This window comes from Hermetia illucens, chromosome 1 (assembly GCF_905115235.1).
Source record: "Hermetia illucens chromosome 1, iHerIll2.2.curated.20191125, whole genome shotgun sequence".
In the NCBI taxonomy this organism is placed as follows: Eukaryota; Metazoa; Arthropoda; class Insecta; order Diptera; family Stratiomyidae; genus Hermetia; species Hermetia illucens.
In genome coordinates, this window is record NC_051849.1 from 136,559,315 (window position 1) to 136,583,712 (window position 24,398).

At 37.8% G+C, this 24,398-nt stretch overlaps 1 protein-coding gene across 5 annotated transcripts in view; it reads left to right on the top strand.

Annotated features, from left to right (window-relative positions):
* The window catches only part of LOC119647202 (blastoderm-specific protein 25D), a 60,734-nt gene extending 36,977 nt beyond the window's left edge, over window positions 1-23,757 (top strand). For all 5 annotated transcript variants that reach the window (XM_038048018.1, XM_038048019.1, XM_038048022.1 and 2 more), the window contains 7 exons: window positions 12,108-12,295; window positions 12,357-12,533; window positions 16,532-17,802; window positions 17,949-18,095; window positions 18,156-18,552; window positions 18,613-18,724; window positions 22,976-23,757. In XM_038048018.1, coding sequence (XP_037903946.1) covers window positions 12,108-12,295; window positions 12,357-12,533; window positions 16,532-17,802; window positions 17,949-18,095; window positions 18,156-18,552; window positions 18,613-18,724; window positions 22,976-23,214 — 2,531 coding nt within the window. In that variant the 3' untranslated portion in view covers window positions 23,215-23,757. The remainder of the gene's footprint in view (window positions 1-12,107; window positions 12,296-12,356; window positions 12,534-16,531; window positions 17,803-17,948; window positions 18,096-18,155; window positions 18,553-18,612; window positions 18,725-22,975) is intronic.
* The last annotated feature ends 641 nt before the right edge of the window (window positions 23,758-24,398 follow it).

The following is a 24,398-nucleotide window of genomic DNA, read 5'->3' on the forward strand; positions in this document are numbered from 1 at the left end:
GGTAACATTCTCATTCGATTGCGAATTATTTGCAGACACAAATTGTTTAAGAATTGAAGAATCTACATCTATCTGCTCATCGAGTATAATTTCATATAATTTTGATAAGACGTAAATAGACATATATACGAAGGTTCTATTAGAAAAGCTCATGCATGCAATTTAATCGGTTGTTGGAAGGAGGAACCAATTTGGTTTCATTTTTTCGATAATTTTTATTGAACTGAAGGCCATTTGCTTTCTAGGATGTTTCTTGTTCCAATTTTCCAATTTTTAGTTTTATTAAATTTTCCGTTAGAAGTTTTTGCTTGTAGACTGATTCAATTGAAATGTTTTAGGTGTATTTCCTTATCAACCCTTTGAAATAAAAATTAAAATTCATTCCTTAAAGTCATTATTTATTTTTGTTTATTTACCCAAACACGTATTTCGGTACTTACATACTACTTTCGCCGAAATACGCATTGGGGTAAATAAACAAAACGATGTACTGACCTTAAAATCTGTCATAAACGATCATGCCGGCCTGCAAGTTACGCCTGAGCAGTCCGCAGATAACCGGTGGCCAAAACGTGTGTGGGATCCGGCTGGTCTATTTGTGCTTTAAAGGTGGACAGCGATTCTGTTATAAATGTTCGCATACAAAAATATCTCAACTTTACGTCTCAACGCCTTTCGTGGTCAGAGTTGAACTGTTGGTGACGTCCGGTACGCGTATAGTGTTTTCAGTCCAACAGACGTACGAATGGACTGTTCAGACGTAACTAACTGGCCTGCTTGATCGTGTATGGCAGGCTTAAGGAACGATTTTCATTTGTTATTTCAAAGAATTGAATAAATAAGGTAACTGAAAATGAGTCGTCTCTAGTGAATATTTCCGACCGTAAAGGAATAATATATGCCAAATATAGAAACAATTCGTACGCCGAAAAAAAATGTTCCCATCCTTTCTTAAAAAATCATAGTGTCCTAAAATTTTAGTCGCATCATCTTTTTCTTCAGCCTTTATCCCGTTCACAATCGGGGTCGTCACGTCGTGATCAGATTCGGCCATTTGATCCTGCCTGATCTGGATGAAATCTCGAGGCTTTTAAATCCTCGTGGTCGGATACACAAAATTTCTTTGCAGTCAAGCCACCGTTGTTTCGGTCTGCCTTTTGGTCGCTTACCATCGGCTTCTGGACTTGGCAAGTGAATTCTCGTTAGCGCGAATTACGTGACCATACCACCAAAGACGCCTCTCTCGTAGTTTTTCCACGATCGATGCGCGGATATGATCAAAACGTGTGACGCCACTAGTCCAACGCATCATCTTCGTCTCCATTACCGCAAGACGCCGTTCATTGTCTTTTATAGTCAGCCAACACTCAGAACCATAGAAACCGACAGGACGGACGACTTTGCGGTAAATTTTCGATTTGATACGTTCGTTGATACAGCGATTACAAAGAACACTAGTTGTGGAACGCCACTTCATCCAGATTGCGTTAATGCAATTTCATAGCGGAGTTCTCCATTGGCTGATAGCGTTGACCTGAGATATTCAAATCGCTCTTTTCTGGTCAGGTCACTGCCGCTGACAGTGATTCTGCCTGTTTCATAGGGGTTAAAAATTCAGTTTTATTCAGATTCCATATGAGACCGTGTTGCATGAGGCGATCATTCCTTTTTTGGATAAGTTGCTCGAGATCATTTTTGCTTTTGGATGCTAGGAAAACATCATCTGCATAAAGCAGTGTATAGGGCGCTGGACGTTGGATGTCCCGTGTGACGATGTCCATAGTAAGAACAAAGAGGAGTGTTGAGAGGACCCTTCCTTGATGAACACCAACACACCCGCCACACTTCCAGCTTTACTTTTCCTGGTAGAGCAATTGAACCCAGCGCACGAGTTCTTCTGGCACTAATTGTTGTCGTAAAGCATACCAGATTGGTTCGTGTGGCACACGGTCAAGCGCTTTCTCTAGATCCAGAAATGCAATGTAAAGAGGGTGATGCTTCTGACGATGTTTCTCCATGCGTCAGAATTTCCACAGTTCCTGCCAAATCCGGCTTGATTCACGGTTATTTCAACGATTTCGCGAATACGGTTGTCAAGAATGCATTCAAAAATCTTCATAATATAGGATATTAACCGGATCGGACGATAATTTAAACATTCTGCTGGACTACCTTCAGTTTTTGGCAAATGGATACAGATCTTTCTCGCAATCCTGAGTGTCCAGTTTATCGTAAAGATTTTTGTATTGGTTCGCTCAGGTGCTTCCCGGTTGGCATTCTTATAAATTTGCCAATTGGGTGTGTTTTATCGTAGAGAAATTTGTGGTAGAGGCGTTTCTTTTCATGGACCTTCATTTGAACATCGTCAGTCCAAAGCCGTGTATCTCGGTTGATGTATAACAAAAATTTGCGACAGAGGCGTCTTTGATGATATAATCACATAATTCGCGCTAAGGAGAATTCACTTACCAAGATTGGTCTGAACATCGAAATCGAAAGGAAACGACCAAAAGGCCAGCCGAATCAACGGTGGCTTGATTGCATTCAGATCAGACATATGGCAAAGAAATATGGTGTAACCTTCACTTGTGAATGGGGCAAAGGTTAAAGAAAAAGCAAAAAGGTAGAATATTGCGTGCATTATCGTGAACTCGTCTAAATACGTTACTTCAAACCTTCTCCATCGAATTCAAATTCAATTGAATTTTTAGCTATTGCTATGTAAAAATTATTCCCACCTGAAAGCACGCTATAATCAAACTACTATACAAAACTGTAGCATAATTGTATAATACCAGCTGGGCGGTTTGAAAACGATCGAAATATGAATTCAAATATCCTGGAGTACGCTGATAGTTTTCGTTATTCATTTTGTTCCAAATGATCGCCATCGTTCTGCCTCGCCCCTACTAACGCAAGCCCCGCTGAGATATATTATAGTTTTATTGTATCCAGTTAGACCTAATGTCATCTTGATCGTTAATGTTGAACCTTCTCATTCTTTTGTGCCCTTTACATACAGCAGGTAGCGCCATTTTGTGTTAAGTTTAACGGGGGTTGGGAATGGAGGGTGCAACACTTTTTTTTCATAGAATGTAACCATTCGAGATGTCAAATGAGAGGGTTCAATTAGTACTTTTCGAAACTGTTCCCGTATTTGATATCGGGTGAAACGTAGGGGAGTGAGGGCCCAAGATATAACCCACAAAAATTGTAACAGGTCTCGTTTTCAAAACCTATCCAACCGAAAAATCAAAAAAATCACAGTGGTATATGTAAACGAAATCTAATCCCGTTCCGATATCTGCACAAATAAAGTTAACAATAGTATATTAGCATATTTTAGAAACTTAGCCGGAAACCCTCCTTAGACTCATGTTAAAACTACAAAACTTGGCACTTGCATAAGGCAGAACTTTGGGAAGTTTAGAGGTAATCCTACTATTATTAACAAAGTTATAGAAGGTTAAACTTTTTTATTTTGTATGAATTTCGTGCTTTCTAAAACGTTTATGACGTCGTCATAACATGCCGTCTATATGGCAACAAAGTGAGCTCACGTGAATGGGAGGTCGCAGGGAAACATTTTGTTTTGGTTTTTTAATCCTTTATATATCAATATCAATTACTCCAGCCAAACACACATATGTGTTTATATAGAGTTGTAAATGAAGCTTTGGGATACTGCCTAATTCAGATAGATATATTTATACAAGCGGTATTCAATATACATACTTTACATACTATAGCCATAAGTTCTGTCAGTCAAACAAATCTTTTTCTCTCACGAAGTAATAAACCAAATCAATCGGAAAGTACACCATCAGAAAGAGAAACATAGAGCTTTTAAACGAAAAAAATATATTCAAAATGGCCGCCGCTAGCAGCTATACAGGCCCGAAGTCTGTGAGCCCATGCATCGATCGCTTCATGCATGGTATGAAGCGGCATTTCTCGAGTTGCACGCACGATGCTAGCCTTCAAACTCTCCAAATCGATGTAAGTATCGGTGGCAGTCTCCTCTAACTTAGCCCAAAGGCTGAAGTCCAGAGGAATAAAATCTGGGTTGCCTGGGGCCCATTCATCTGCGGTTATAAAGTCAGGAACATGCGCCGCTAACCACTGCTGAATTATCTTGACTTTGTGAGCGGGAGCCGAGTCCTGCTGGGAGCACCTCGGATTTCCAGCGAATAGAGATTCACTCAATGGCTCGGTTACATTCTCTAACATTTTTCCGTACACACTCGCATTAGTTTTGACGCCGGCCTGGCAAAAATGAATTTTTCCTAATAAAAATTGTTCATCAGAAAATAGAATTTTGCGATATTTTTTACCGAGAAATCGTTGCAGAAGAGCAGCACACCGAATTCGCCGAATTTCCTTCAGTTTTGGTGTTAACATATGGTTAACGCACCGAGACCGAGATCTTCTCGTAAAATACGATTCATACTTCGAGTTGAAACGCCCATTCCCGCCGACGCTCGTTTCTGCTTGCGTAGAGGATTGCGACAAATTCGCTCGCACACAGCATGCACGACATTCGACGTAGGGAGCGCGGGCGCCCCTCCCGCGGCCTGTCATCCACATCAGCTGTTTCGCGGTATCGAGCTAATGTCCTAAAGACGAATCGTTCGCTTACTAGCAGCTTTTTTTAACAAACTATGAATCTTTTTCGGCGTATTCTCACATTGGTGCAATGCAATAATCGGGATTCTTTTTCGTAGTTCATCGTGTTGTCGTTCACGCGCTACTGACCTTCAGAACTTGAAACTCTGACGGAAGTGGGGTATGGTTAGGTACTCTCCGTACGCAGTGTTACCAGTTTCGGCGGCAGAACTTATGGCTATACTATGTATACATATTTATACTTTTATGCGCGAAGTAAATCGAAAATAGGTGTACGCTCAATTTATACAGTATACAGTTATCGAATACAGTATTCGGTAATAGGCAATGTTTATTTGTTTAGCGTGAGCATAATATCTAGGTCTACAATATGTACGTATTTCTTGTAGTTTGAAAAAAGTATGATGAAATATTTTGGGTTTTTATCCACATACGAATGGAAAAATGTGCATAGAAAGTTTCTCGCATAAGATGAATACACAACTTTAATGCCCGAAGTGCCAGCTTTTCCGGTATTCCGACTTGTTTCAGCTTCTTAATCTCGTTGCCCGGATTTGAATGGTGTGCAGTTGATTTTGTGTTGTACATTACTGTTATCACTTTGCACATCATTAAATAGAACGAAAATGAAATGGGTAAACATATCCCATACAATGCAAATACAGTTGGAATCGCTTCTGCTTGTTTTACACAAAACCTTAAAAATTACTTTGGGCATGTTTTTTAAGGTTTGTTTGAAATAAAACCTCATTAGAATTAATTAAATTCTAAATTTTTTTCACAGAATATGATCATCTGGGGTATCAAAGGGCTCAAATAGTACTTTTCGAAACTGATGATATTTTTGATGTCGGGTGAAACTTAGGGGAGTTAGGGCTGAAAATGTGTGTGCAAAAAGTGTAACAAGCCTCGTTTTCAGAACCTACCCAGCCGAAAATTCTAAAATATCACAGTGGTGCATCCATACGAAATCTAGGGTTCAAAATACATCTCATTCCAATACCTGCTTAAATAGATTTAATAATAGTATATTACCATATTTTAGAAATTAACCCGAAAACCCCCCTTAAGTTCATCCTAGAAGTACAAAATTTGGTACGGTAAGTAATGATATAATGCACAATTTTGGACAGCTTAACAAACAGCCAACTATTATTAACAAAGTTATAGATGGTTTGGATTGTGTATTTCACGTGAATGTATCCCATTCTAAGACGTATGATGTCATCATCATATAAAGTGAACTCATATGAACGGCGAAGTTGGAATTTGGAAATACATAAGTTAGTGTCAAATTGTTAGAGTTTGAAAATGTGGCATATCAAGGAATATTTTGAATTTGAGGTATATGCGAATGGGGAAAGGTGAATGGGAAATTTCTCACATAAGATGAACACAAAAACTGTATACCCGAAGCGTACAGCTTCCGGTATTCCGACTTGTTTTCAATAAATGAAACATAAATTGGAAAAATTATTTTGAGCAGGGTTTTTCCGCTGTGATTACTTTATAACAATTTTTTTTTTTTTCAAATTGATTGAAATTGAAATTTAATTCTTTAGAAGATATGCTACGAAATAATATATAGTGTATAACATAAATATTAAAAATGCATTCGTTTTTTATTGAAAAACAACTTTAAAAACTTTGAGCTCGTTTTTTCCCGCAACTGTATACATTGCTGATTTTGTTTTCTTAAATAAATTTATGTTTTTTGATGTTATCGGTACAAAGTGAAATCTTTTGTTGGCAAGCATGATCTGTGTTTTGATTCGTGGTTGTCCTCTGATTGTTACCCTAAGTAAATGATAACTTCTTCGAAATTGTAGCCATTTAATTTAAGATTTTTTCATAGTAACATTTTCTATTTAGTTTGTCCTGTAAGTGCCGTTTTCTCATTTAGTTTAAGATCAATTTGTTGCACTACTTCGCTTCTATCAAGCCACACTACTATAGTAGTATTCTATTCATGTTTACTGACATTTTCCGGACAACATGTTAAATAGTATTCCAACAAATACATTCACTTGTTTTAATTTGGAATTTATATTTGAATACTTTGTCAACTGATTTTGTAACCTTACTTGAACACTGGGGAGAGTCATGGCCATTCTGGTAAATCTTATCAGATATTTTATACAGTGCCAATCAATCTTTAATATCGGGTGCCTTTTTGGCATCCAAAGGAACGATATATGGTAAAACATTTCCAACATTTCTTCAGTATTTTTTTCACTAAAATCTGTTCGATTTTTCATTTCCACTTTGAAATTCTGTCTCATATTCGCTTTTAGTATTGTTTATGTTACGAATGGCACAAATTTGTTTTTGCATGGATTTTCCGGCATACATTCTTCAGTCCATATTGTCCTTAGGAGCTTTATCATTAACCACAGACTTCACATTGGGCGGTGGTAGTTGTCGAGGCAATCAATATAACACTTATAAACATGACCTCGAAACAATCCAATCGAATCAAAGGCACCACACTTTTGAAGGAGGCCTATGGATTTAGGGAACTGAAGATGATCCTCCATCTGAAAGGACTTCCACATGAACTGATACCATTCGCACGAAGGAAATCAATGTTTTTATGAATGCCGGTCAACGTCAGACATTCATAAATTGAACTTGCATTGAGCGGCTGCAAAGCTCATTTCTCGTTTGATGATAGTCGAACAGGAAGAAGGTGGAGCCTACTTTTGCGGAGAACGCTTTCCAAATGCAAATACAGTTGAAACGAGCGGAACAAGCAATACTACATTTGAAACATTCGTTTAACAGTTGACGTAATCTATGGGTTTGGATATGAAAGTGGAAAAAAAGAATCTCATATTGGGACGGGATCAGGAGAGGATATCCATGTTCAAAAAGTCCGTGACAGTCTCGGCCGAATGTCAAAGTGAAGCTCACGGTTTTTTCCGGTTTAGACGGAGTTGTCGTTTTGAAAAGAAAGAGTCAACCGCTTTCAGTATGAAAGTGTTTTGCAAGGCTGCTTGTGATCTGTCTTTGTTCTCCAAAATGTAATCTGTGCTCAAGAACGCTAGGCAAACAACTACAAATTTGTGTAAAATAAAGTTTTTCACAGAGTTCAGTTAGTCTTTGAGCAGACCTCAATTGTTCATGTAAGATATGTATGTATATAGTTTGTCTCTTCACTCCTTTGTGGAATATAAAGCGACCTTATCCACTCTCCTGATCAATATGCAAAGTCAGTTACGTTTCTGTGGTTTTGCGTGAGTACCTATCGAGTTGACTTAACTCTACGGTCTTTCATTACAAAATCATACATATACATAATAAAATAAATATTTATATCATTAAAATATATACAACAACAAAAATAATGTACAATCCCGACCGAAAAATATACCGGACAAGTATAATAATTTCTAAATAAATGGATTTAGTTCAAAAGTGTTCATTTAAACAGTTTGTTTTTCTGCTTCTGTTTATGATACGTCAGAACTTCCTGTGCTATAAGCATCAGAGCTGCATTAACGATGCCAATGTATTTTATGGCGCTTATGAATGACCTCAAGAAAATTATCAACCCAACTCTCGCCGATTTAATGCATCCCCATATCATCACATATGGCGGATATTTATTAGTGCTAACATTCTTGACAGAACAGTATCGTTCGCCGTTTTCTAATCTCACAATGTGCCAGGCCAGGCCAAACAATTTAAATTTTGCTTCATCCAAGAAGATGGCCCTTTTCCAATAATCTATTGCTGACACCAAAAGAGTTGGCTAGGCGTCACTTTTTGCCAGGCTCCCGTGACTTTAGGCCCATTTCATTCGAAGCCCTTTGCACCGTACGAAAGCTACATGGTTTCGGGAGGGATGTTATCAACTCCCTATGGACTTTTGCTACTATTTCTTTCAATCTTCGTTCATTTATAATTTTAAATTGGAAATGGCTGCCAAATGTAACTAAATATATACTATACTAATAAAAGTTACCATACAGGATGCTTTTGCAATGATTTAATATATTTTTCACAAATAAGATACTTTGCAAAACAAGTTTAACAGAATTATGGAGTGGAAGCTTTTTTGTCGTTGGGTGTAACTTCACTTTATACGATGATGACATCATACACGTCTTATAGTGCAATAAATTTACCTGAAATGGGAAATTTTGACCTTATATAGTTTTGTTACTAATAGCTGGATTGCCTTCAAACTTTTCAGAATTATATCCTATGTTATCGCCTATGCTGATGCCAAATTTAATACTCCCGGAATGAACTTAAGAGGGTGGGGGTTTGTCGGAAAATTTGGAAAACATAGTAATATACTATTATTAACTTTATTTGTGCGGAACGGGATGTATTTTGAGGACTAGATAGATGCATCACCGTGATTTTTTTTCAGTTTTTTTCGGTTGAATGGAGTTTGAGAATTGAGTCACACTCCAATATGTTTCACCCAATATCAAAAATACGATGAGTTTCAAAAAGTACTTTTCATTTAATACTCCAAACGATTATATTTATGAAAAAAATGTACCCCCCTTTGACATGTATGGGGAGCCCCCTTCAAACTCAACACAAAGCCGCGCCACTCGCTGCATGTAAAGGGACACACGACAAGTAAATCAGGTGTGACGGACAGACAAACACAAAACCGTAAAAATGATCAGTATCCCCTACGATTATTTCGGGCACCGAATTTCAGCTAACCAAAACTGTTCCGCTCGAAACGCATCACCATAGGGTCAAAGCTCCTACTGTAAAAGACAATGATTTCATCAGTCCTCATGTAGTCCTCGAAGACTTGAGTTCTTAGCATGAAAACTTGCAGACGCTTAGCTACGTTCGAGAGAAGAAGAGAAGAAAAATTATCCAGTTTCCGTAGTCCATATAATGATGGAATTTATGAACGATATCACGTTTGATTGAGGATACAATTCGTCCCAATAGGCTGCGGTATTGAGGACGATTCAGCTCGGAAAGTTTATAAGACCAATATGTATGCTAGAAACAGAAAACGTGGCAGACCCTACCCTAGATGGAGCAATGGCGTAAACCAGGATACCAGAAAGCTCTTAGTCAAATGAAAGCTCTTAACCAGACTAGACTTGTTTTCCAATCTGATAAAACTAGTTTAAAATAAATACTGAAGAAGGGACCAACTGATTCCTGAAATACGATATTTGTTTAAACAAAACAAATTATACCCAAAAATAAAGATTCGTCCTCCACAATCCTATTCTTACTGCGAAACTTATAGTACATCAAAATGGTCCCTTCTGTACAAATTTACCTCAACTCAAGACATGCTAATGCATATATGTATATTACGAATTATGTACAAATAGAAGAGCTGTGCACTCAAATATGCTTATGCAAGAAATACGCAAAACCTTACCACTTATTTTTAATTCAAATGGAAAGGATTAAAATTGAATAAATCTACAATTATTTTTTGTTTGGAATGGAGGGATTCCTGCTATACCAGCGGCTTAAAATTGTCCTTCCTCAACCATAATTTGCTCTTACAGCTATTGTGTCCGGATAGCTGCGGAGGACAAAGCTGCCGTACGGAAGATCGCGGTACAAATCTCACTGGTGGCAGTGACATTTATATCATCAGATACCAGTCGACTCAGCTGTGAATAATCGCGGGCGAGCGCAATGCTGACGACTTTGCTTACTACAGGCTATCCTGTAGTCTACCGTTACGGTCTTGAATGAAGTGTTCTAATACACTTCAAAGCCCTGATCCAATTCAATTGCGCTCAGTCTCTTTGCCATATTGAAAAATGAGTGTTTTGTGGCTTAAAGGCGGTTTTCTTTTTAGGGGTTGCTCCACAGAAATTAATTTTATAAATATTTTTAAGTTGTTTTTATACAAGGTCGCTATTGATTATGAGTCTAGCAATGTTTCAGCGTATTTTAAGCTGATAAAAAAATGCGGTTTCCAGGTGTGGCGTCGTCAAGAATAATGTTTATTTCCATAAGGTTTCCAGGAATAAAACGTTGCAAATCACCTATTCATTGAAGCAACCGAACACTCCCGGCCAGTATAACTGTTCCTTTAAATTTTTTAGATGAGTTTATGATCCTTCACGGAGGATTTAAGTGAACATGTGTAGTTCTCATATTGACCGTATATGTCGTTGAATGAAGAAGAACACTCATTTATGTAAGTTCAAGTTATGGCTCGATCCATTTTCTAAAAGATAACTCATCATCCCACTGATGCACAGTTGTTTATGCTTCAATCGGTGACCAATTGGCTTTCCAGAAGAATCCAGTGATTAATTGTGAAGAACATATTTTGTAAGATTGTCTGGAATTCTTTTCCAACCTCTCGGGTAACATTTTAACTGATTTTTTTAATGCTGATTTTATACTGCATGTTAAAAAGAACAATGATGAATTAAACATCACTTCTTTCAGTTTAGTTACTGCTTTTGCTTTTATAGGTTATCAGAAACTTTATTTTACTTCGAAAATGTTAACCTCTAAATTCTTAGTTATATATGCTCAGTTCTTTCCTACACTGTTCCAACTTTCCCGATAAATGGGGCTAGTTATTTCTGTACTGCATCTCTATTATTCATGTAGGGATCCAAATTTGAGTTTATTTATTAACAAAAGTCGTTGAAAGCTTTTACTTCGATGTTAAATGACGTATAATGAATCGTATAGACAACGAACCAAGGCGGGATGGGAGCACTGATGATAGCGTTTATATAAACTGTACGATTTTGTGTTTTCGTACTACTCATATGACTAATCATATGCGCCCGTACGAATGACTTTATCTAATTTATCTGCGCATTCTTAGTGATAAATTACTAAGAAAATTCAGTGCCGATGACCATGCAGCTATGTGTTTGTGCGTCTGGATTATTTTCGCAGTGCAAAATTAAGTTCGATTTTGGATTTCCGGGGATTTCTGGTGTATTGATTCTTCTTTCAGCTTTCTGTATTGTATTTCTCAGGTATGAGACAACTTTGTTTATTACATATGCAATCGGTCTAATGTAATCTATAATTTTCATCTACTAATCATATGTGATTCTATTGTTCGTAGACCTTTCTTGGTATTTCAGAAGTTAGGTGGACCAAGTCTTTGTAGATATACCTCTTAAAATATTTGTGAAGCGGCTGCGAATATGCAAAAATATAATAAGATGCTCTGAAATTTTAAGAATTGATTGAAAGAGTCCTAGATATCTTCACCGAGATTACTTAAGAACGATCTGAATTACAGATTTCCATTAAAATATGTGGTAAATCGTTCCACATTAATTTCTCTTGTTTGTAATGTACCGAAATTAGTTTTTAATGAATATTTAACGCCAGATATTTAAAACTTGCTTTTATAAAATAATATAGGATTGTGTCTGCTCCAATAAAATATTATTTTTGTTTTAAGAGTTCAAATCATGATTTTATGAGAATAGATGAAAATTTTCGTAAAGTTAACATAAGAATTGAAAACTGTTCTCTATGTCCTACAGAGATGCCATCTAAGACAATGCCAACATGTGACATTATTGATTTATGGGAAGCGGCAGGTATTATACAACCTAAAAAGTTGATGTCAAGTCTTGGCTTCGAAGAGGAAATTGTATCGATTTCGTTGCTCTCAAATGCCCTCGAAGAAGAGCTCAGGACATGCCCTAATGAATCGGAAATGCTTCTTAAGGTAAGTGTTTGATACAATATTCCTTAAAGTTCTTGATGTATGGTTATATGCCGAATTGCAGGCATCGCTGGTACTTCATAAAACTGAAGTTGTTACCCTTAAGCAAGCGTTTAGGCAACTTATGGAGGAGAATAAGCAAATCCGTACTGATAATCGGGACGTGAATAAGAGAGCAGCTATTCTTGCCCAAGAAATAGATGAACGGCATGCAGCACTCGAAAGTACAACAAGGAATGAGGTGGGTAACTAAGTTTGAGTTACAGAAAATTTTCTAAAAATTAACAATTATCCAATATTATTTTACCTCTTAATAACGATAACATTCTGCTATCTGCAGCGATTAAATGTTAATCAGTATTTAGTCATCTCATTAACCAGTTTTGATTTTATGTTATATTCATCCTGGCGATGGTTTGTAATGCTACTTTACTTGACAAAGTACAATATATCAAGCACTTTCGAATCGTTTTACATGAGGAGCAAGCGACGACATCTATTGTATTCAGTATTAAGGTTGTTGTTCCTAATTTTGCTTTTTCTTCTTCTGCCTTTTATTGAAAAAGCCTTTTTCTTGTAAACCATCATGTTATTCAATAACCACCCTTATTTCCTCCGTCAGATAATCATTTTGACCCGTTATGAGTCTGATAATGGTTTTGGTAGATTTTTAGTCCATATAATTATTCCTCTGCTTCTTTTTGACTACCGCAATAACTGCATATCTACTCGGTCATTCACGAATTCATCCAAAGAACGAATGTCTGCTTTATAAATGTATGTCTTTTTGAAGTTTTTGATGAAGATTTAAAGGCATTCAAGGCGACTGCATTTCTCAATCCTTTTTCGATCTGAACTATTTGTTCGGCCCTCCGATACAGGGGAGGTTTCCATCTGCTATCTCTTTTCTAAAGAGAATCGATTGGACTTTTCAACTAGCTTGCTAAACCATAGATCTCGATTATTTGCTAAAGCCCATTCTCTGCAAATTATGTAACTAGAAGATAGATGATGTTTGTTGTAGCAAATTTTGGCAAGTATGACGCCCCAAAAAGGTGTAAAAACGGAAAGTTCATTGCATATTAATTAAGTAGAGTAGTGTTGATTAATATCTGTCTCCATTGATTGCTTCAAACATATTTTGCATTTCACATGTGTAAGAAACTAAATAAATGCAAATCTTCGCCGTATTGTTACATAATTGATTGACATGTGCCAGCGTAAAAGTTATAAAGACAACGCAATGGGGGGAGTGCAGTGCAAGGACAATGTTCGGAAATAATACCCGAACAGAGTTGCACAAGGAACTTCATTCACATCTTTACCTGGGCGATGATAAAACGTACGTTTCTGGGAGATTTGCAGCCTGCAAAAAAATGGATTTGCACTGAGCGGGATTCGAATCTTGTGGTTGAATATTCTGCGGTACCTTTTCTGTGACTTGATTTGAATTTGAATAATAGTGACACAAAAATTCTAATGCAGTCATACATACTTAAGATTGGAACTAAAGTTTAAGACACGTTAACTCACATTGAAATGATCCTCTCAACTTAAACCTGATTTAATGCATTCTAAGACGTATGTCGTCATCATCATATAAAATGAACTCATATGAACCCCGGAGTTGGAATTTGGAAATACATATGTATGTCAAGGAATATTTTTTTGTTTGAACTTCGCCCATTCTAAAACGTGTATGACGTCATCACAACATATAAATTCGTCAATACCACAACACTCATCGGTCTTCACATAGGGAAACATATACCTGAGGCGTCTAGCTTCTTGTTTCCCGACACGAGAATTTTGTTGTTTTAATATGAAGTTAAGGAGTTACATACAAGACATGACAACATTTTTCGACAACTTCGTAAATTTTACTCAAAAAACTGTTAGCTGAAACGAGTAAAACATATCCTGGGATACATGCAAAAGTTCTTTTCTTTTAGGAAAAGAAAAAGTTAAAAATAGTGGATTACATCTATTTCTTAGAGATGCTTTATTGAGAATGAGTTGTCATGGACACAATTACTCGATAACGGTTCGAAAAATCAAATTTCTGATTTTTTTACCTAAAAATTTAAAAGAAAGTATTGAAAGTGTTTCACTCAGCGACTAGCTTTTATGATAAATGTGCTGTTGGTTGGATTGGTAGTTTGTTAGTAATTATGTCTGCCGCGAAGATACTTTGAAAAAAAGATTCTTAGATAATCGCGATTAAAGTTTGGGTTTTTTGCAAAACCACAAAAGTGGTGGTAAATATGACTCTTTTCGATTCCCTTCCTTTGTCGAGTCGATACAAAAGAATGCTTCAAGAATAAGCACTATTTTTACCTAACAAAAGCAAATATAAATTAAATTCACAAAAAAATGTTCTATTTTACTATCAAAGAAAGTTCTTTTTTTTTACGAAAAAATATCTCAAACGGGGCTAATTAATCAAATATATGTACATATGCAGGTATTTAAAAAAGATTTATTATTGCGTCAATCGTTCAATAAACAAATATGCAAATGCAAATTATCTGAAATAATACAAAACTTGTTGTTTCTTTTTCGTTGGTGTAGATATTTATTCTTGCAAATACCGATCTTTCGGCAAACACTTGTTCCCTTCATCAGTGCTAACAAGTCTGTCACTGTCTGACTATGCAAAGCATATCATACAAGCAATACTTCATATTTACTGCATGTTCAATACACTCGTAACACTGTGCGCACAGTACATCGCATCAACTGGCTATCTAATATTAATATTCAATTGAAGCGATTCGATATTGTCGCCGCTTCTATGGCGATTTGCCTCGCTTATAGCGAGTCGCCTCTTTTTAGTCACTCACTTGAATGAACTCACTGGCACATTTGAGTCTACTCACCTTGCCCAACTCGATGAGTTGGAGTGTAGCATGCTTATTGTGCGGTTGAGTTTGTCGTTTCAGTTTCGCTGACACGCCGCTTTTATGATGAGTCGCATCATTCACATGAATGGACTGTGTGGCACATTTTAATCGACTCACTCATGTGTTACCCCTTTCTATAAACACAGTCTATTCGTTGTTATTATTGTTTTCACACATTTTATTTTCAATTAAACTGTCCTTCAATTTCATTATCATCACCGTTAATGCCATACAAGTGGTAGGTTTACAGCAGCGGAAGCAAGCATGGCGATATATGGAACTTGAAAAATATTTATTTTTATAAAACTAAATATTTTTGAGTTGCCCCACCTCGGGATAAGTGTGTAAAATGACGGATCCGAATTTCAACTAAGCCGGTTGTTTAGAAATGATCTAGGTTTCTTGTCGCATTGATTGACACAAAATAACTGGTCCGAGTCACGCGAATCTGTGGCTGCACGCTAGATATTAGCACCCTCACCGTCAAAACACAGAACTTTGCAAGAGACCTTCGAAAGGGAAGCATCGGTATCTGCCCTTCGCAAGAAACTCTGTGGTGTGATGTAGAAAATGTACACAGAAGTAATAGACATGGCTATAAACTCCTCTACTTTGGTGGCCCACGTACTCAGTATTTTTTCTATGAGTTTCCGTGTCGCCATTAAAGAAGTCGAGTGATTTGATGACCGATTGATCAAGGTCACTATCATCACAGCTGACTATACGATTAATGTCTTTATCACCTACGTGCCACCGAGGTCCATTCGATGCCAAAAAAATGCTTTTTAGCAACTAGGGGATACAAAGACCTGTCGTCTCTACCGACGGCTATGTCGTTATGATGGGTGGTCTTAATGGACTTGCGAACGAAAAAGCAGACGGCAACCGCTGCGGGTAAAAATATCGGTATACGCAACGAGGGTGGCACACATGTCGTCGATTTTTTGGTGACTCAGGACCTTGCACTTGTTAATACATGGTGTACCGTTGGGGATCCTCATCTGTGACTACATTGGCCGATATGGTCGGAATAGTCTCACTGTGGAAAATGTAAGTATTCTGGCGGCTCTCGATTCGGTGTTTAATTTGTAAATGGAAAATGGAATGGATATTTCATGAGGACTATTTCTACCATGAGAAGAAAATTGTCAATGTCCATTGTCGGATTAAATTGATGGGTGCATTGATGTTTATAGCGTCTCTTTATAATTGTAGTTAAATTTTCTCACAAGCTGCTCCTAAAGTATTCCAGTTTGAACTACCTTTGGATTACTCTACACAAATTACATCTAATATTCGAAATATATTTATACTTATCAAGTTGAAATTCTTACAGATTCGTATGCTGGAACAAAGACACGCAGAAGTCATTCGCGAGCTCACCTCTCAACTAGCGAACGATCGCGAAAATTGGTCAAATTTAAATGCACGCCTCGAATCTCGTATAAAACAATTAGAATCTGATGAAATTAAGTACAAGTTAGACATTCAAAATTTACAAACAGAAAACAGTGCCTTAGAGACAGAACAAATTGCGTTACAGAAGCAAGTGACCGAATTATTAGAAGCAAATATTAAACTGAATAATGAGATCGTAGATTTGGAAGATAGACACAGAAATGATGATGGCGACAAAGGTGATAGGGAAAAAGAAGAAGTGTTGGACCTTATTGAGAAAATTACATCACTACAAACGGAAAATGCGAATTTGCGGGATAAAAACGATGAATTGGTAGCTGAAATCGAGGGCCTAACTTTAGAGATGAGCCGTTATAAGAACAAAAAATCATCATCACGAACAAATCTGGAATTGTCGAGCGATAACCTTTCAGATGACGCCGAGCATTCTTCGTTGGCCGTGAAACGCCGAGGCGATTCACCAAGTAAAACTCGAATAACAGAAGAGAGCCCCCGTCTTGGGAAGTTACGAAAATGCAGTAACGACAATAGTGAAAACGAAGCTAGTGGAGATTGGGTTGCTTTGAATTCAGAGCTAGGTAGCACGATCAGTTCCTCTACTATCGGTGCTACGTCCTCAGGCTTTTCACAGGATATGTCGAGTGAAACTGATACAAAAGAGGATGAAATTTTAAACCTTAAGGATAAGATTTCACAACTGGAAAAAGAGTTATCCGACTTGAAGGTATCAAAGATCTCAACAAATAGCGCTGGAAAAGGTACCCCTAAATCAGATGATCAAGCTGATTACCAGACCCGTTGCCAGGACCTTGAAAATAGCCTAGAGCAAATGCAAAAGGCATACGAAGAATGTGAAGACTATTGGCAATCGAAACTTGGTGAAGAGCGGGCTCTTTTCGAAAAGGAACGTCAAATTTACGAGGAAGAACAGCAAGAAAGTGATAAAAAGTTCGCCGAGTTAATGGATAAAGTGCGCGAATACGAAGAGCAGTTTAGCAAAGACGGCCGTCTATCACCAATCGATGAACGCGATAATCTTGAACAACAATATGCGGATTTAGAGGCGGAAGCCGACGAGCTGCGAGAGAATGCCAAGAAAATATTTGAAGAGAAGACCAAAGAAATAAGTAAATTGCAGGAACAAATTTTGAAATTGCAAGCAAAGCTTGGCGATAATATTGAAGTAAGGTAAGGCCTGTTGAATAAATAATTAAAAAATAGTAGAACCTTAGGATGGGATTATTCATTGTAACTATATAAGTTCATTGATTTCCCTGCAATTTTAACAAAGGAAATTTCGGAAGGAAACTAGAAGTTGACAATTCCCTTTGCAGCGAACACAGAGTGAAACTTGAACCGTCCGAATTAGGAAGTCCAGCTAGTTCGCCTATATGTTACCTCTGGAACCAAAGTACAATACAAGCTCCAGCAAGAGATTATCAAAATCCCAATTGGAATAGCAAGCCAAAGAAAGAGTCCAGGTTTTTCCTTCAAAAATTTTGTGGTTTGATTTTTATATAAGATTTTTTTTAACTCGTCAGGCTGGATAACCTCACTACTTCAGAAACCGCAATCTTCAGCACAGTGGATGCTAATGGCGAACCAAGCGATAAATTCATTCCTCGCGTGTCACCCATTCAGAAACCGAACACTCCGAATAGACTTCAGCGTGATGGCGACGAAACGGCATCGAATGCATCGGTGCGAAGTTTTGAGAGCAGGAGTATTGCTTCAACGCATAGTGTGCACAAATCATCAATTGGTGACTTAAGCGCTTGTCCAAGTCCGAATGGAATGAGAGAGGAATTGAAACGACTGAAAATGATTGAAATTCAGCTGAAAGAACAAATAAAGGACTTATCATTGAGGCGAGATGGTTTGGTGATGGAACTGCAGCAGCTTCACGAAGCAAAGCCCGTCTTAGAGAAGGCATATGCAGTGAGTTTGCTTCGGCTTGAAAATTGAGTATGATTTTGAGCCGATTTAATTTTTTTCCAGCGTACCGTACATCCGTCTTTACTTCAAAGGATTAATAATTTGGAACAGAGAAATCGTCATCTGCAGACGATTTTGCGACAGCAACAGCAGTATTCAGAGTCACTCATGCATCGTAAGTCATTTGTCTGTATTCTTTTATATAAGTGGAATGTCAAATTTCACAGAAGGGAACACACAGAAAGCATTTGCCTTTGCACGTTCAAAGAAAAGTTAGTTGCAATAGGAGTTATTGTGTGCGTTTAGCGTCGGGGAAAAGTTCAGCCCCTGAGCAATCAGACTGCATTCGATGGTACACTCACGCGTTGCGGAATATTCCAGATTCATTTATGGATGTATTGCTATGCGCCGCAACTTCACCGATCTGATATCTAATGAATCTCACCTTTATAAGAATCCGCATCCATCACCTTTGGAAGGCAAATATATTTCAGTTACTTATTCTAGTTATTCTACAAATAATACCATCAAGGTCTTATTTAAATTTATCAGAACCTTAGATATTAAATAATAGGCTATGGTGGATATTATTTGTGGAAAAACCGGGGTCCAGAGCCGTTCCTAGGTATTGACCCACATCCAGCACAACTACATTATCCGCAGTAAACACGATAATTTAGTGGTTACGATTTCAGTACCGTCTTTCCTCAACTAGTCCCTTGAGATTTTTCAGTGAAAATTAGTTCGAAAAATGTAAATTATCTTTCTTTAGAAATACTCGTATTGCGCCACTAGAGATCGATTCAGTTCCTTGGTGCTCTCGAAGGATTCGAATTCATTCGTCACAGCCTTACGACAGTGTTCTTGAATATGAAAAACCTAGCATCTCTAGACATCTTTCAATCGAATCCTCCAATCTGTTTCTTTGCTTTACACTTGGTCGCGGTTTATTCGCATTTTTCCTTTCAGAAATTCATGAAAAAACTTTGGTTCGATTATATATCCCACGTGAGCAGCTCAATATATCCGTAATATCTTGTATGTATCCAGATGGCTCAGCAGTTAGTGCGCTAGGCTTTCGTACTGATAGCGAAGCTGAAGCACAATTTTTCGATGAGGATGCACCATACTCCACTCTTTTTCTTTAGCCTTTGTCCCGCTCACAAGCGGAGTCGGTTCGTCGTGTTCGGTTTCGCCATTTTATTTTATCAAATGCCCAATCTGGATGCAATTCCCATCCAGCGCATCAAGCCACCGCTATTTCAGCCGGCTTTTTGGTCGTTTACCATCGACTTCAATGTTCAGGCCAATCTTGGCAAGTGAATTCTCGTCAGCGCGAATTACGTGACCATATTATCGAAGACGCTTCTCTCTCAGTCCTTCCACGATCGGTGCAACCCCATATTGATCGCGGATATCCTCATTTCGGCTGCAATCAAAACGTGTCACGCCATTAGTCCAACGCAACATCTACGTCTCCATTAGCGCAAGACGCCGTTCATTGTCTTATGCACTATACTGCATTAATGAGTAAAAGGAAACACTATCATCTTTTAGTAATGAAATGCTTCTATAAATTTTCCATATCAGCTGAAAGATAAGGCAATAAGAACCCCAAATGTAGGTACCATAAAGTGTAACAGGTCTCGTTTTCAGAACATATCATGCACCAATATAAGATCTTGGCCTAAAAATTAATTCCTTTTCTTTATATGTTCAAATAAAGTTAGTAATAGAAATTTGTCAAAATGGGTCCCCTTAAGGTCATTCTAGAAATACAAAATGGCATGAGGATAAAGGATATAGGGTCTAATCATGGAAAGTTTCAAGAAAATTGTACAGTTATTAACACACGATGAGCAATAGATTTAGTAGTTGTCTCCGGAACGGAAACAACAAAAGCGGTGTTGACATTGGCCTCGAAAGAGACCATCATCATCGTAAGTTTTTCGATTGTGATATAAAGGGCCTTAACGGTGTAGTTCCACATATTGTGGATGATATACCAAACCACCGCAAGATGCCGATATAGAATGCGCCTCCATACAGAAGCAAAAATATCCTTGTGACCATCGTGGTCAAGCTGAGTAAAGTCATGATCTCCTTGCGGAAGTGTTTCTTACAACCAAAGTTACTTCTTTCACTCATTCGTAAATCCTGGGAATCTGAGCTCCTTTTAAGTGTGTGGCAGACGATGATCATTAAGAAGGGTTTCCTTTTTAAGGGTTTGTGTAAAATAAAACTTTATTATAATCGGTTTACTGTTTATTTGTTCGTCTATCTGTCTGTCACACGTATTTTTCTCGGAGACGGTTATAGCGACTGACACCAAATTTGGTGGGAACTGTAAACGCTCACGTATACAGTGAGTTACATTCTTTTACCTCGTTAAAGGGGGCGGGGTGTAAATTTCTTTTTCACCAAATATAGTCATGTGCGGTATCAAATGAAAGGTCTCGATTAGTACTTTCCGAAGCCGGTCTTAGTTTCGCCATTTGTTGGAGAAGTGACGAGTGCGGTGGTTAAAAGTGATCATTTTTTTTGACGGTCCCATTCTCAGAAACTACCCAACCGAAAAATCTGAAAAAAAATTCAAGACTTTGAATATCAATGTCACCGGAAAGTGGATATTCTCACATAAATCATATATCACGTGATAAAATATTTTCCGCTATCTTGCTAGGCCGGATAGCCCCATACGCCAAGAACATCATTGGCCCATACCAAAGAGGCTTCCCTCCAGGCAAATCATCAACATCATGGTATATGGACATCAGTTGCACCATCTTTTTATCGACTTTAAAGCCGCCTATGACAGCATAGCCAGGGTAGAACTGTACACGGCCATGAGAGAATTCGGTATCCCAACGAAATTGATAAGACTGATTAGGCTGACCCTGACCAATTTGCGAGGTCAGATAAAAGCAGCAGGATCACTCTCGAGACCTTTCAACATCAAGAACGGTCTAAGACAAGGGGATGCCCTATCATGCTTCCTCGTTAACCTGGCCCTGGAGAAAGTGATTCGCGATGCCGATGTAAATGCGCCGATGTAAATTGGAAGAACAACCGATGTACTGTCTATCTTCATCCAGATCGAGCAGGCGGCGCGAGATCTGGGGCTGCACATTAATGAAGGCAAGACGAATTACATTGTATCAACGTCAGCGCCAAAACCAAAAGAACGAACAACATCGAATCACACTCGTCAAATGAAAACAATGAAGATAGGAAACTAAAAATTTGCGACCGTTGAAAATTTCTCCTATCTAGGGTCGAAAATCACAACCGATAACAGCTATGACGATTAAATTCACGCACAGTTGTTGGTTGCCAACACAGCCTATTTAAGCTTACAAAACCTGTTTCGCTCGAAACGTCTCACCATAGGGTCAAAGCTCTTACCGCACAGGACCATGACTTTGCCAGTCCTTGTGTATTCCTCGGACACTTGGGTTCTTAGCAAAAAAAATTGCAAACTCTAGGCCATGTTTGGGAAAAGAATCCTCCGAAGAATTTTCGGCCACCTACATGAGGATGGACGATTCCGTAGCCTACATAACGACGAAATCTATGAGCGATACCATGACCGTCCGGTTTTGTATAAAATCCGGCACAAAAGGTTACGGTGGGCGGGTTACTTAATCCGTATGGATGAGGATGATCCAGTCTGGAAAGTCCATAAGGGCAGTATCTATGGTAGAAAAAAAGACGATGCAGATCCTGCCTGAGATGGAGCAATGACGTAGGTCGTAGGCCAGTTATCGAATTGATGGAGTAGACCGAATACCGAATACCTGAAGCGTCCAGCTTCCGGTTTCCCGACTTGTTAAATGCAAAAACCGGACTGAAGTTTGCATGCTTCTTGGTGCCGCGAAGATACTAACTAAAGTCATCTTAAAACGCATCACAGAGAGTAGGTTAATTTCCGCTCTAGATTCTCAGAGTCGGTGCGGGAGGATTCTCGAAAAGGCACCTCGTATTATCTACAGCTGAGTAGTATAGTCTTCGGGGTTCGCGAATGTGGGTACTGGCGATGGTTGGGGCATGATTCGAGCCCTAAGCGTAACTAAGTCGTTAAGCCATTAAGACTTTGTACACAGTGGCAATATTCTGCGATCTTAGCAGCCCTTCAATGGCCGCAATCGGCGTGCCGTTTGTTCAGTTATGCATAAGCACAGTGTCGAAGTAGCGAGATCCCATACTGTAATCTATCCTCTTGGGATTGTCTACTTCTGGTGAAGTGTCTCATTTATAGCAAATTGCTTTTTGTTTTACTCAGTGGTCTCTGTATACGTTTTGATGAAACAACACCTTGGAATGTTGTTCCCATAGTGACCCTTACCCATCTTCTTTAGAAAAAGCTGACTTGAAATGTCTGTTGCATAATTGAAACATAAATGGTTTTTACATTTTTGTCTTTTAGAAGCATGGCAACAACAAAGCTCGGAAATTGTAGACTTAAAACACAAGTTGGAAACACAAAACATGATAATTGCAGAACACGTTCAGCGACTTGCAAATGCCGATCTATTAGTTAAAGACTTGTACGTCGAAAACTCACATTTGGCAGCGAGCATTCAACGGCTGGAGCAGCAGCGAAGCCGAGCTAATCTCCTTCACCAACATCATCAAGGTCTAAGCGGAGTTCCTGGATTGCCTTAATAGTGTACTAGTTGGGTCATTAAATAAAGACTTTCAATCGCCCGCTGTAAACTCTTTATTGATGACATGTCCATACATGATAAATAGGTATAGTGTTGATGTGTGCTGAGAAGTAAGTATACAATTGGGCAAGCAAAAACTGTCCAATGTTTAGAATATAATGGTCTTACTTGTTATTGTTTTCCATAAGATTATATTGAAGCAGTAATTTAAATTTGCTAAGTCTAAAATGAATGTTATGTTGATTGCTGGTTTTCGTTTTTGTTCAAATTTATTTAATATTTCTCTAAATATTTATTTTTCCTTCCGCAAAATATTAACAAGTCTAGTGAAATGTTAAGTATGGAACATAGGCAAAGAACACAATGATGTTTTAAAATATTACGAGAGTATTAACACAACAAAACTATAACTTATTTAAACATATCTGCGATAGGAGTGAATTTCAAGGTGTATTAAGGCAGCCACTATTTTCCAAGTTTGCTTTCCATCGCCACTGTGAAAAGTCAATAATATTTAAAGAATAAAGTTCTCATGTTTACTCGTCACTGTCTTTCATACAATGTATGTTTGGGCACGCTATCTACGTACTTGCGAAACCTTTAAACATTGTTAATCATGGCCCGTGTTATTTGTAAATTTTTCATACATTATCCGTTTACATGGAGCCGCTCTTTAGATAATCCCTCGTTGCCTAAAGTCTAGGAGCAAAAAAACACTGCAGAAATCAGCCTAATTCCTGTCCTAACTGGTAGTCAAATATGTTCGATTAAATCGCATTAGAAAGAAGTGATTATATTTATTACAATTAGATTGCGTATTTAATTCCCTCTCATCTCATTAATAATAACTGAAAATTCCTATTTTGACTGACTCTTAAGCCAATGAGCAAGAAGTTTACAAATGATTGAAATGAAGATTTTGTATGTATTCAATTCCGTAGATCCTCCAACTGGGATCTACGCAAGTTTGTTTTTAGTATTTTTGTCAAAAGCAAAATTATTTTTTGAAACTTTCGAGTGTTTCTTTATATGCAAAGGAAGTTCTCATACTAACAGTATATTGCAAGAAATTCTATAGAATAGATTAAAATATATGAGATAGTGTATTATAACGTCTAGCGTTACGTAAATCATTACTAAAAGACATTTATTAAATATATTGGTATATTTCATAAACGACTG